Source organism: Lygodium microphyllum, chromosome 27 (genome assembly GCF_053477565.2).
Source record: "Lygodium microphyllum isolate KBCC chromosome 27, Lygodium_microphyllum_v1.1.10, whole genome shotgun sequence".
Classification (NCBI taxonomy): Eukaryota; Viridiplantae; Streptophyta; class Polypodiopsida; order Schizaeales; family Lygodiaceae; genus Lygodium; species Lygodium microphyllum.
Genome location: NC_141161.1, coordinates 29,238,039 through 29,251,549, shown reverse-complemented (window position 1 = coordinate 29,251,549; position 13,511 = coordinate 29,238,039). Strand labels below are relative to the sequence as shown.

At 40.0% G+C, this 13,511-nt stretch overlaps 1 protein-coding gene across 1 annotated transcript; it reads left to right on the top strand.

Annotated features, from left to right (window-relative positions):
• Positions 1–10,932: 10,932 nt before the first annotated feature.
• Positions 10,933–13,019, top strand: LOC148012164 (cytochrome P450 71AU50-like). The gene is made up of 2 exons (XM_087669069.1): positions 10,933–12,009; positions 12,140–13,019. The coding sequence occupies exons 1-2, from the start codon at positions 11,068–11,070 to the stop codon at positions 12,773–12,775; spliced, it is 1,578 nt and encodes a 525-aa protein (XP_087525195.1). The 5' UTR covers positions 10,933–11,067; the 3' UTR covers positions 12,776–13,019.
• The last annotated feature ends 492 nt before the right edge of the window (positions 13,020–13,511 follow it).

Below are 13,511 nucleotides of genomic sequence, written 5' to 3'. Positions count from 1 at the left end.
TTTCCCATCGCCATCTGCATCATAGACTTTAAAAAAATGGTTTTCACTTTATTTTTGAAGACTTGCTTTGACACTGAAAACTGAGAGAAGGGTCACAAAATCCTTGAAATTCAAGCCGTCTAACATCCTTATCATTTTCTGTAATAACAGGTTAACAGCAAACTCTGGAGCTGTTAGAAACTCCTTAGCAGAGATGAAGCCTTTTCCATTGCATCACTGAAAACTGAGAGAAGGGCAAAACCTCTCATAGAGGAAGACAATTTCCTACTAAGAGACTGTTATAAGAGTCTATAGTGTGCTTGGACATCTTCAATGTCGTATTGTGTGAGCATAGAGGAAGCATTCCTTTCAATTCTTCCTTTATATGTACAGATTTTATGAACCACTGAACCATCTTGAATTCCCAGACAAAATTTCACACATTCGCATGCCCATGCCCACATGGGATTGAATTCGAAATATTCCCTGATTAGCAGGGATTCGCAAGTTTAGAACTCTTTAGTTCAGCCATGTGTCTTGATTCACTCTCACAAGCTGAACATCGGTTTACTCTTCAGTTTCTTTTTGAAATTCTGTTTCGCTTCGAGCAGCATCTTCCCATTGATCGGTAGCAATACTGCCCTCTGTGATGTTCCTCCTTAACATTGTGCAACCGAGCTCTTCAGCGGCTTCTCTTGTTACCTCTCCACATGGAGCATCAGGTGGAAAGATTGGTGGTAGTTTTTGGAGCCAATGATCTAGCTGTAAGCTTTCAATAAGAGACTCTGCATACTGATAGTTTTTGTCTGTAAGTCCAGTTGTTGAGGCTGTAGTGACATCTGTAATGCATACTTGGCTCAGTTTCCATGTTATATAGTTATGCCTTCAACGAATCTCCAAGCAGCAGATGTTGGCATTGGTGGAATGCGTCAGGATCATGTTTGTCTAATCAACATAGCTTTGCTAGTAAGCCTCAAGAGCAAAAACCATTATCTCCACAGCAATGTAGCACAGGGGTTCTTCTTTTTTCCTTTTCTCCCCCCCCCCCCCACAGTCCAAAGTACCCTTCTGGCGAGATTTTGATTTGATTATGCTCCTGTAGAAGCTCCAATCTTTCAGGGATGTGCGGAATTGATCTGTGTAGTAGCTATGATCAGAAAATTTCAGTCCGATGTTCTTTTCTTGTAATAAGCCAGGGACCTGCAGGGTTCAGAATCATCGTTGCCATCTGAGCTTTTTGCATCCGGGTATTTACTGAATCCGTATGACTACTAGTACACCCCTCCATTCGAAAGAGTGGGAAGGAAGTAGTTTTGATTACCACCAGGCGCATAATGAGGCCTCCCCGGAAGGAGTCTGCCTTCACTCCTCCTCGTAACTGAACATTAACCAGCCCATGAAGCCATTCTCGAGGATTTTTGTTTTCTCCCCTGAGATTGTTGGGCCCCGAACTTTTCTCTATGCTTTTTCCTTTTTTCCTCTAATTAGTGCGTACCGTCCTGAATATGCTCCGCTCTTGCCCAATAAAGCCTCTCTGTCAGTTCCCAAAAAAAACTGCGATTCCCCCAAAACCCCCAAAGGCCAGAAGCCTCCCAGCAAGAGAAATGGGAATAGCACCCGTGCTCTTATTAGCCCAGAGAAGAAAGTTTAAAGCCATGAAAATCCCAAAAGCAATCCCAGGAAAAAAAAAAGCAAATCATGCGCCATGCTATTGATCTCCAGCCGCACTACAACATACCCTGCAGCTATTCCAAGAATCAAATATAGCATAATCATCCCAAAAAGAAGCATGCCCCTTGAAGCAGGAGACATAAATCCAAATGCTGCAAAGAGGATCGTTACAACTGCCATTCCAGTAATCTGAACCCCATCCCCAACCATGATACTCAGCAGCTCAGCATGTGGTGATAAAAAGCAAGTGCCTTGACAAATGGTCCATGTCAATTGCAATAAGCAATCAATGAATGGAGCTCCTTTTGCTGAAGAGGTTTCTTTCCCAGCATGATATATATACATATATATATATACATATATATATATATATATAACATCCATTGTAAATCCACATTTTGTACATACCAAGCTGCCAACTAAACCTTTCACTACTCAATAACATCATCCACACAGACAAAGAAGCTGCATGTGCCAGGCTAAATGGTCTGAACTGCTGTCTTGCCTTCCTAAATCCATTTGAGCTCATACACAAGCTGATCTCAGGATTATCAAAGCTAGTAAAGGGTTGTTTTGAAAGTAACATTGCTACATGTCAGTTGTTTCAGCCATCCAAACCAGATGAGGTTTGAACAACAGTAAATCAACTGACAGTTAGGATGCTGCAGAGTACCTCATATCTGTCAGAGTTTGGCTTCCCAGTTTCAGATTGGAAAAACGAGTTTCATATAGAATTGAACAAAAACTTATGTATAGAGTTAGAGCAATTGTGTAAACAATGTCAAAGCTTCCCAAAAATTTTGTGTCTGCTTGGAGCACCAATCACTGTTGTATAGTAAAATAGAGATTTCAGTAAACAGCACATGTATAGTTGTCCTTGTATCGGAGTGTGCATAAAGACAGATGAATGCTGATGCCCCTCAAGCCCACATTCTACATATCCTGAAATAAGTGTAGCCCATGAGACTGTATCTCGAGTTACCAATCTGTCAAAAACTCCATGTTCTTCTACAAGCATGTCACATTTAGCGTACATGTCAACCAGAGCATTACGGATAAGTTCCTCTTGCACCAAACCCCTCTTCACTATATTACCCACGTAGAATAAAAGAGCAAACATAATGACTAAGTATGTACCAAGTATCAAATCCCACACACACAACTTTTTGGTGGATTCTACACCTCGGATGCGCAGCAGTACGACAACGACCTCTCTCTCTCTCTCTCTCTCTCTCTCTCTCTCAATCTCCCTTGCGCACATTGATCTCTCTCACTTATTCTCTCTATACACTCTTCATCAAAAAAAGAAAGAGAAGTAAAGAAAAGAGAAAAACAAAGAGAGAAGAGATAATGCACTTACCTCAAAGCTTGAAGAAGAATCCCTTCGCACTTCTCTCCTTCTTCTTCTTCTCCTTCACGGGTTCCCTCCTTCTTCTTTACAGTTGTCCCTTCTCTTTTTGACTTCTTCTCTCTATTAACTCTTCATCAACAAAAAGAAAGAGAGAAGTAAAGAAAGGAGAAAAACAAAGAGGGAAGGGACAATGCACTTACCTCAAAGCTTGAAGAAGAATCCTTTTGCGCTTCTCTCCTTCTTCTTCTTCTCCTTCACGAGTTCCCTCCTTCTTCTTTGCAGTTGTCCCCTCTCTTTTTGTGGTGGATTGGCGGTGGCAGTGACCTCTCTCTCTCTCTCTCTCTCTCTCTCTCAATCTCTCTTGCACATGTTGATCTCTCTGACTTCTTCTCTCTATACACTCTTCATCAACAAAAAGAAAGAGAGAAGTAAAGAAAAGAGAAAAACAAAGAGAGAAGAGATAATGCACTTACCTCAAATCTTGAAGAAGAATCCCTTCATACTTCTCTCCTTTTTTTTCTCCTTTGGGAGTTCCTTCTCCTTTACACTTGTCTCCTCCCTCTTGGATGGTGACAGTGGCGATAGCCTCTCTCTCTCTCTCTCTCTCTCTCTCTCTTGCTTGTTTACAAACCTGTAAAATGTCATGTTGGGTTTTGACACTTTTTTATGAAGCCTCTCTCTCTCTCGTTTTTTTATTTCTCTCCATCTCTCTCTTCCTTCCCCTCCCTTCCTCTCTCTATTTCTCTCCCTCCTTCCCTTCCCACTCTCACTCAACTCATCTCATTGCAAAGACAATCAAAAATAGAAATAAAAAGCTTAAGAAACAAATTTATTGAAAGATATACCACCCCATCTCTCTTTATCTCTCTCTCCCCCCTCTCCCTTTACTTTTCTTTATTAACCTTGTCTCTCATTCTCTCATTGTTTTCCTATTTCTCTCTCCCTCTCTCTTGCTCTCTTTTTTTTTTCTCTCTCTCTGTTTCTCCCTCTCTCTCTATTCTTTTTACTCTTCTTCCTCTCTTTACCTTACCCTTCTTTTCTACCTCCTCCTCCTCTCTTCCTTCCCTCTCCCTCTCTCTATTTCTCTCCCCCTCTCTTTCTCTCTCTGTTTCCCTTTTTTTGTTTCCTCTCTCTTTGTTTCTCCCCCCTCTCTCTCTCGTTGTTTCTCTCAGTCATCCTCTCTCCCTCCCTTCATCTCTCATTTCTTTTTTCCTCTTTCTCTTTGTTTCCTTTCTCTCCCTCTTTCTCTCTTCTTCTCCCTTCATTCTTCTCCCTCCCTTCCTCCCTCTCTCTCTTTCCATGTATCTCTTTGCAAAGAAAAACAAAAAAAGACAATAAGAGAATACAAAAATAAAGCAAGAAGAGGCAATGTACCTACATCAAAGGCCTGAAGATGAAACCCTTTATACCTTCTCTTTGCACCTTCCCTCCCTTCTCCCTTGCATACTTCTCTTTCTTCTTCATATATAGCGGCAGCGGCAGTGACAATGGTGATGAGCTCCTCTCTGTCTCTCTCTCTCTCTTTCTCTCACTCACTCTCACACACACACACACACACACTCTCTCTCTCTCTCTCTCTCTCTCTCTCTCTCTCAAAGCTTTAAGCTCTCTTGCTCTCTTTCATTCTTTCTCGTAAATGTTTTCTCCGTAAATGTTATGCTCGGGTTTTCAAAACTTTTTCCTCAGACCGGCGTTGCTATTAGTGTCGCTATATACGTCGCTATTTGCATCGCTAAGCGTTGCTATATGCGTCACTAATAGAATTAGCGACGCAAATAGCAACACTGCTTTTTTGCATTGCAAATGGCCGTCGCTATTGCCCCATTACCTTGTAGTGAGTACAATGTGTTTTTTAATTACTTCATTTAAATTTCATTTCATTTTGAGAATACACATGTTGATAGGTAACTTTTCCATTTGGTTATCATAGATGTCTTCATGGAGGAAAAACATCAGTAACATAGTTGTAGTGGAGGTCTTCAATAGGAAAGATAGTGGCGGTAATTGGATTTGTGATAAGTACTATAAGTTTGATTGGATTCACTACAATAAAAAGGCTCCATAGACGTGCTTGTGGATGCAATATTTGAATTGTGTTAAAAAATATCGGGCGCGTTTATTACCGCGTCTACTAGCGCGTCTACAATTTCGTGTCTACAAGTGCTCTTATAGTGAAAACTACACGCGCATATAGACGCACATATACACCCGAATATAGATGCTCCTATAGACACACTTATAGATGCGCATATACACACGCATATAGATGCACACATACATGTGCATATACATGCGCATATAAATGCGCACATAGATGCGATTTCACCTGCAAATTAGATGCAAATATAGATGCAGAAAACAATGTATGAAAAAAAACCTCAAAGGAGATGTGGCTGTTTAATGCGAGTGTGTCTATAGGCGCGTCTATTTTGTGGATTAGACGCGCTCTTACACGCGCCAGCTCCACAAAACTCAAAAAAATCTAGGAGGTTTTATGGATCTTCAACACTTGCGCGTCTACGAGAGCGTCTACTCTGTATATCAGACGCGCTTGTAGACGTGAATTAGCAGTGAAGCACAAAATAAAACTAGGAAAAGCAAGCAACAACTAACATACCCAAAGCTAAGAAGGAACCAAAATACAACTCAGAGTAAATAGAGAGAGAGAGAGAGAGAGAGAGAGAGAGAGAGAGAGGGAGAGAGAGAGAGAGAGAGAGACAGGGAGGGAGAGAGAGAGAGAGAGAGAGAAGAGAAGAAGGACTCACCATGAATATTTGTTGTGATGGGCAGCGACACAACTACAAACTCCTTCTTCTCCTCCATCTCCTTACTCTTTGGCTATTCTCCTCGTCGCAACAAACATACCAAAAGCTAAGAAGGTAGCAAAATACAACTCAAAGCAAAGATAGAGAGAGAAAGAGAGAGGGAGGGAGGGAGGGAGGGAGAGGGAGAGAGAGAGAGAGAGAGTGAGTGAGTGAGAGAGACAAGAAGAAGGACTCACCTTGAATCAGTGTTGTGATGGGCGGCGAGAGGGCTACAAACTCCTTCTCCTCCCTCTCCTTTCTCTTTGCCTCTTGCTTCCTCCTCTCTTTACCCTTTTTTATTTGCCTCTTCCTTTCTCCTCTCTTTGTGTCGTGCGCCTGTCAAGAAAACCCAAAAGAAACGCAAGATGGGACTACTTTGAAAAGAATGATACACCAGTAAGATTTTTCAAAATTTTTTAAAATTTCAGTGCGTGTCTGTGCGCGCGTCTATAAGTGCGTGTATATAGAGCACGAATTGCTTATAGACGCGCTTATATATGCACAGTTAAACGCACTTATAGATGCGTATATACACGCGGTTATAGATGCGCATATACATGCGCAAATACATGCCCATATACATGCGCACATAGATGCGATTTCACCTACAAATTAGACGCAAATATAGACGCGCAATTGCGTTTATATTTTTCAAAAAAAATTAAAATTTTAGTGCACGTCTGTGTGCGCATCTATAACTGCTGCTTCTTGTAGTGACGCGTGTGAAAACGCGTTTATATTCACATCTATTTGCGCGGATATATAGACGTAAAATTCGCGTCTATTTACACGCTCTTTTACACGCACATACAGACGCGATGATAGACGCGCCCGACTTTGCGCATCTATGCCTCGTTTCTGTTGTAGTGATTTTGATGCATCTAAGTACTCGAGGGAGTTTCAAGGTCAGGCGTAAGGATGTTGCAGACCCTAGCAAACATTGGAAAGGTAGAATTTTAGAGTTTAGAAAAGTGTTTAATGGAACTAGTAACAGAAGTGTTGATCCAACATGTTTATACGCACAAATAAATCTCTATAACACGACAAGAACTACATTCCAAATTATAAACAAAACAGTAAGTTTTTAAATTTTATCATTGCTTATTTTTTTGCATTAGATTTGTTTTTAAAAATCTTTGCAGTGTTCTAATTCAATCTTGTTTTACTGACAGCTCTATATCCATCAACTTTGCATGAATAGTTGCAAGATACATGCTTGGCATGAAGACATCGGTTCTTTGATCCATGATAATAACCCTGTAAGTCAACTTGCAACTCAAAATATCTTTTTTTATAATTCATTGTATGTAGTAGAAAGGCAGAGATTGCATCATGTCCCATTGCCGTCACTATCTAGTGGTGAATGGTTGATTGGTAGCTTGGAGTTGTGAGGAGAATGTAAGTCCAATATAAAATCTGACATCAATAGTGCTATGAAACCCACCATAGAATCCAAAGATCTGTGTCTTACTTGGTTTATTCCATTCTCATTGTTTGCACATATGTTTGGTTCACATGATGTTCTGAAGAAAACAAAGATTACTTATCAATGCAAGTGTCCATCCGAGGAATGGATGAGTAAGCTATTGGGTGAGTCTTGGCAAGTCAAAAAAACACATTTTGATGAGACGATTGAGTGTAGGATCAACCAATTTGATCTCATATTCAGGTAAATCTTTTTTACTACTTTGAATGCCTTGATTTCATTTCAATGTGTGCGAACATTGACCATATCTTAGCATATTAGTATGTCTACTTTTAAATTATCGAATTGTTTAAACATTTGTGATTGCTATGATTTTGTATATATCTATAAAAATGCATGCACATGGTGATAACTAAAACCATCATGCCAATAATTCTTTTATAATAATTTATGAGCAAAAGTCATAGGAACTCTCAATTACTTTTAAAACTCACCATGCCTTAATTCAATCTTGTATGATAGAATTTAATATTTTTGTATTTTTCCTTAAGATTTTTTTCCCACATGAAAAATTATGACACAATATATATGGCATGGTGTTAACTTGACAAAATAACTTAAGCTTTCTTGCAATTATTATAGGGGAAAGTGAAATAAACTTCATTACATATATAACATAGAATGTAGCTTTGCTTGCACAACCACAACCATTTACTACGCCTTGGAGGATAACAATAAGCACAAGAGCATAATGCTTCTTATGACAAACCATTGATATTTACAATCTATTTATTATGCAATTAACACTTGTCACATCATGCCATGGTAATATATATATATTATTTATACATATAGACATTGATAAGCATATTTTAAAACTTAAACTTTTTACTATGTGAAAATCCTCCTAAAACTCAATACCATACAAAATATTTAGACATTAATGGGAAGAGTTAAATAGGAAGACTTTTTCGAAAGCAAGAATAAAATGATGATGTGAAAAACAGGAGAAAAATAAAATTCACTTGATTGGCATGTTTTGAAAAAGGAGTATATGAATTTGAAATTGGAATCAATGGTGGTCACTAAAACACTCTCATCTATTTATATTTCAAAGGCACAATAGATTTTATCGAAGTTTATCATGTTTTTTTGATAGGCTTGTTCATGAAAATGATATTGAGTAAGAATGTCCTTTAAACCCCTTTTTATCTACCATAATAGCTCATTTGATTTTTGAAATGTCAAACTATAGTACAAGAAAAAAATTATTTGAAATTCGTGTACTAAAACAAAAGTACTACTTCAAGCAAAGACATAGAAATGGTCTCACACGACTTGTGAATATTAATTGTTCAAGTGTTATACTTAGCAAAAAACGTTTTCTAGTATTTATTTTGCTATTCATATAATCTAAATTCAAGAAAATCTAAAATGCTTCCAAAAGTGAGATATATTTTCTTTTTATTTTAAAAAAATGTACGTGGGGGCAAATTGTCACACAACAAATAGTATCTGCAAAGAATTTCGATACGAACAATAGTATTAAAAAGTTGGTGGACAAAAGCTTTTTTAAAACTTTTCTTCGAATGAAGTTTGAATTTAGTGATTTTCAAAACTTGTTTATTCCTTCATATATATTGGGCATATTCCGAGGATAATTGTATAGCTATTTTCAATTTCTTTACTAGTTTAAATCTTTATTATTGATAAGATTTTGTGATTATTTATGAAAGTGGATGTACTTGACCACTGAAACCATTAGATTAATGATGCTTTGGCAATCAATTATGAGCAAAACTCATAGGAAATCTCAATTATTTTTAAAACTCAGCATGCTCTGATTCAATCCTGTATGATAGTATTTAACATCTTTGTATCTTTTCCTTAAGATTCATGCAATTTTCCTTCCACATAAGAAATAATGAGACTATATATATGGCATGGCATAAACCTAATAAGATAGCTTGAGCTTTCTTCCAATTAGGCTATAAATGGAACAAACTTCACTACATAACACAAGCTATAGCTTTTCTTGACACAATCACGATGATTTACCATGCCTTGTAGGACAATAGCAAGCATAAAAATATAATCCTCCTTGTGACAATGCATTTATGTCTGCAAGAAATTTAGGAACCAATATTTATAAGAACTTGGATATTACATTTATGCTAAGCAATAATGATCTACTTCTCTCTTAGAAAGTTCTCTCCTAGATATAATTCTCTTTTGAAAATATTTATCTACAATAGTTCTAAAATTAAAGCCCTTTGCCTAGACTTTCATGAGCTTGAGAGTCGACTATATGACATTAACAAGATCTAGCCATGAATATGTAGGTAACTCAAGATCTAAGAAAATAAGTCATTAAGGCCCAAGATCTTTGCAACAATATTGTGTACTAAAAAGACAGACCGTTTGCTTCCCTTATTTCTATTTCTTTACTACCTCCTCTCTTCCTTGTCATATCTCCTTACTACAAATAATCCTCCACACGCATACACAATTGTTTTCTTTGCATTGAAAACACATTGTTTTATGGCAATGTTTGTAAACTCCAAATTGAAACTTTTTCTCTTTTAATCCATTCTGTACTTTACAAGACACAAAAGTAGTGAATTCAATACTTAAAAAAGTTTTTTTCTTATTTCATCAGTGTATAGAAGATATGATTCATTCATTGAACTTTGATCATTTTTAATGGATATTCTCCTCTCTTTTAGTACAATTTGTACATAGTATATTTAATATTTTTAAACAAGTTTTGCAAAAATGACATATAATTTTTAAATATAAGACATTTTTCATAAAATTTTCAAACTATTGTATGCATTTGTCCTATAGTTTATAGAAACCACTCTTTTTATTTACCATAACGTGTTCAAATGACACTTTATACAATTTTCATACATACCCTTTATGGAAAGTAATAGGAGATTATAAATCTTGATATTGGATTTTCTACAATACATAAATTGTGTAAATAATGAATATATGCTCTACCATTACGAAAATCAAGGCTATCAAGATAACAAAGTGCAACTCTATTAGCAATTTTAAGCACGTTAGTCATAGCACATTAACCATTTTTATGTTTCGAGATTGACAAACTTTTACAAAAAATGAGATCTTATACATTGAAGCCTATCAGACACTTAGTAACAATTGAAAACTCTTATTTAAATGTGCAATTAATACCACAGTTCAAGAATTTCAAGCCTTCGGTGACTTTTCCTGTGCATGCAGATTCCAATCCAATCAAAGGCTATGGTCCAAATGTGAATTTTGAAAGAGCAGGACCGCTACATCAATCAAGTCGCAGTCCCCTGGACCTCTGAAACGCTGAAAGCCTTGGTTTTCAATATTGTTCAGTAGAAAAATTGGTTGTGCACGGCCTGCTGGAGCAAGCTCAGAGAGCAAGACGAGTGGAAAATCAAACCAATCGTGAGCTCCGACAGCCCGTTCAACACCCCAAGGACGATTGAAAAGCCTGCACTTTGATGTTTTGACGAAACTGATGGTAAGAGGGATTTGTCGCGGCCCCTTTTCGCGATGGCTCGAGGCACCCTTCCTGCACGTTCTCATCGAGCAGGCGATGTAAAATCGAACAGGAACAGGAAGAGTTGCACAACTGTTTTTTGCTCTATTAGCAAAAGTTACGCAACGCATAAGAATGATAAAGGAACCACGCGAAAGTCGTATAAATATGGGAAATGAGGAAAGAAACGCCATCACCAAAGCTACACACTTTTCCTCTCTTATGTTAGCCTTGTTAGGTGTCTTGGGTGAGGCTACGTGAGCCGTCAGCGGAGGCAGGAGCAACAAAATACACCATGCAGATCTTCGAAGGGCGGAAAATCGGCTGGCAGCTCAGAGATTGCACCCTGTGTGCGCTACTGATTACACTAATATGGGCCAGCTACTTAAGCATTACCGTAATATACAGTAACTGGAGGAGGCAGCAGCAGCACCGATACAAGCTCCCTCCAGGGCCCTGGCCCTTGCCCGTCCTGGGAAATCTGCTGCAGCTCTGCGGCGATCTGCCACACGTGCGTCTGGCACGCTTGCCGCAAAGGTATGGCCCGCTCATGGGCCTGCGCCTGGGGTCCGCGCCCCTGGTGGTGGCCTCCAGCGCCCAGGTGGCCAGGGAGTTCCTGCACACGAACGACAAGGCCTTCGCCAGCCGGCCGCCCTCTCTGTTCGCGGATCGCCTCTTTTATGGGCAGGCCTTCATGCTCGGCATGGCTCCGTACGGGCCCTACTGGCGCCACCTCAAGAAGGTTGCCACCTTACAGCTCTTCAGCGCGCGGAAGGTCCAGCAGACGCAGCCACTGAGGAGGCGGGAGCTGGCCCGCCTCATCCAGTTCCTGGTTGCTGGCGCGGACGCCAGCGTGGCCCTGGATCTGACACGCGCCATGTCTAGCATGGTGGAAGACCTCATGTGCCGCATCATCTTCCACCGCCGCGCGTCCGATGTGGCGATCCCGGGCGCCGCCAGCTTGAAGGACCTCGTGCATAAGTCGGCTGTGCTGTTCCAGGCGCCGGTGTTTGGCGACTTCATACCATGGCTGGGGTTTATGGACCGCGGTGTCAAGAGGAGCATGGACGAGGTGCACGCGGGGCTCGATGCCCTGTTAGAGACCTTAATAATGGAACGCGAGAAGCAGTACCAGCTGAATATACTGCAGGGGAGCGAGAATCTCCCAGAAGATGTTCTGGACGAGGCTCTATTGGATCCCTCTTTAAGCCGGGTGGGCGTCAAGCAGTATGTGCTGGTACGAGAGCCACACCCGAGAGAGAGAGAGTGTGTGTGTGTGTGTGTGTGTGTGTGTGAGACTCTGCTGCATTCTTACGTCGTCCTGCTAATTAAGAGTTGCGCTCACTGATCCCTTCATTGGTTTGTAGGATCTGGTCGCAGCCGGAATTGACACTACCTCTGTGGTACTGGACTGGACCATGGCGGAGCTCTTGAACAACCCACGAGTTCTGAAGAAGCTTCAAGCCGAGGTAGAGAAGGTCGTGGGACTCAAGAGAATGGTGGAAGACTCCGACATAACGAGCCTCCCTTATGTGACTGCCATCGTTAAGGAGTCCTTGCGCCTGCACGCGCCCACAGTCCTTCTGCTTCCACACATGGCCACGGAGCCTTGTAAGGTGATGGGGTTCAACCTTCCGGAGGGGACGAGGCTGTTAGTGAATGCGTGGGCGATTGGGAGGGACCCGGCAGCGTGGGAGGACCCTGAGAGGTTCTGGCCGGAGAGGTTCCTCGAACAAGCTGGGGATCAAGAGCTGCGTAGTCAACATGTCGACGAGTTCTCATGGATCCCTTTTGGTTCGGGAAGGAGGAGCTGTCCAGGCGCCCCTCTTGCCCTACCCACCCTTGAGCTCACTATCGCAAATCTTGTCCACTGTTTTGATTGGGAGCTGCCGCAGGGTGAGAGCCATGTTGACATGTCCGAACAAACATCAGTAGTCACTTGTCGGAAACACCCACTCCTAGCAACCCCAGCTCTACGCATTTCTCTAACCGACTTCGAATAGCAATATCATTAAAGAGAACCAAGCCACTACTATTTCTAAGGTTACGTTACAGTTAGTCCTGCCATAGCATAACGTAGGCACCGCATGCTCCTTGTCCAGTCGAAGTAACTTATAGCTATAAGCTTCAAGCTTTTAATATATTCTTACTGGTTGTCGTCTCCTTACACAATGCTTGCAGGCAGAAGTCAAAGTATATTTGGCTTCCTAGAAGATAAAGGTGCTTCAATGGAGGATATCCGTTCTATTTTAGGCTATTTGTGATCTATAAATAATGAGAAAAAAATTGTGCTTTCTATTTTAAAAGAAGGGTTAGATGAAAATTTTGTTCTCCTTCTCTACTTCTTCACATTCGTTTCAAGAGAGAGAGAGAGATGGGATCATTAGCTTGATTCTTAAAGCGAGAGAGAGAGAGAGAGAGAGAGAGAGAGAGAGAGATGGGAGAAAGGAGAGAGAATTTGATTATTCTTAGTTAAGAGATACTCTTTGAAAGAGAGAGAGAGAGAGAGAGAGAGCTAAAGAAATTCTAATTTTATTTAATGATTAAATACACGAAGTTTTTGCTATTTTACTTGTAGTGATGCATGCAAGAAAAAAGTAAGGTTAAATTTTTCTTTAAATTTGATTTTATTAAATATTTTAGCTTTTGATTATTAACTTTAAAGTATTGAAAATATAATCTATTTTATGTATTTTATATATTCAATTTTGATTTTTATATTGTGGTGACCACAACATG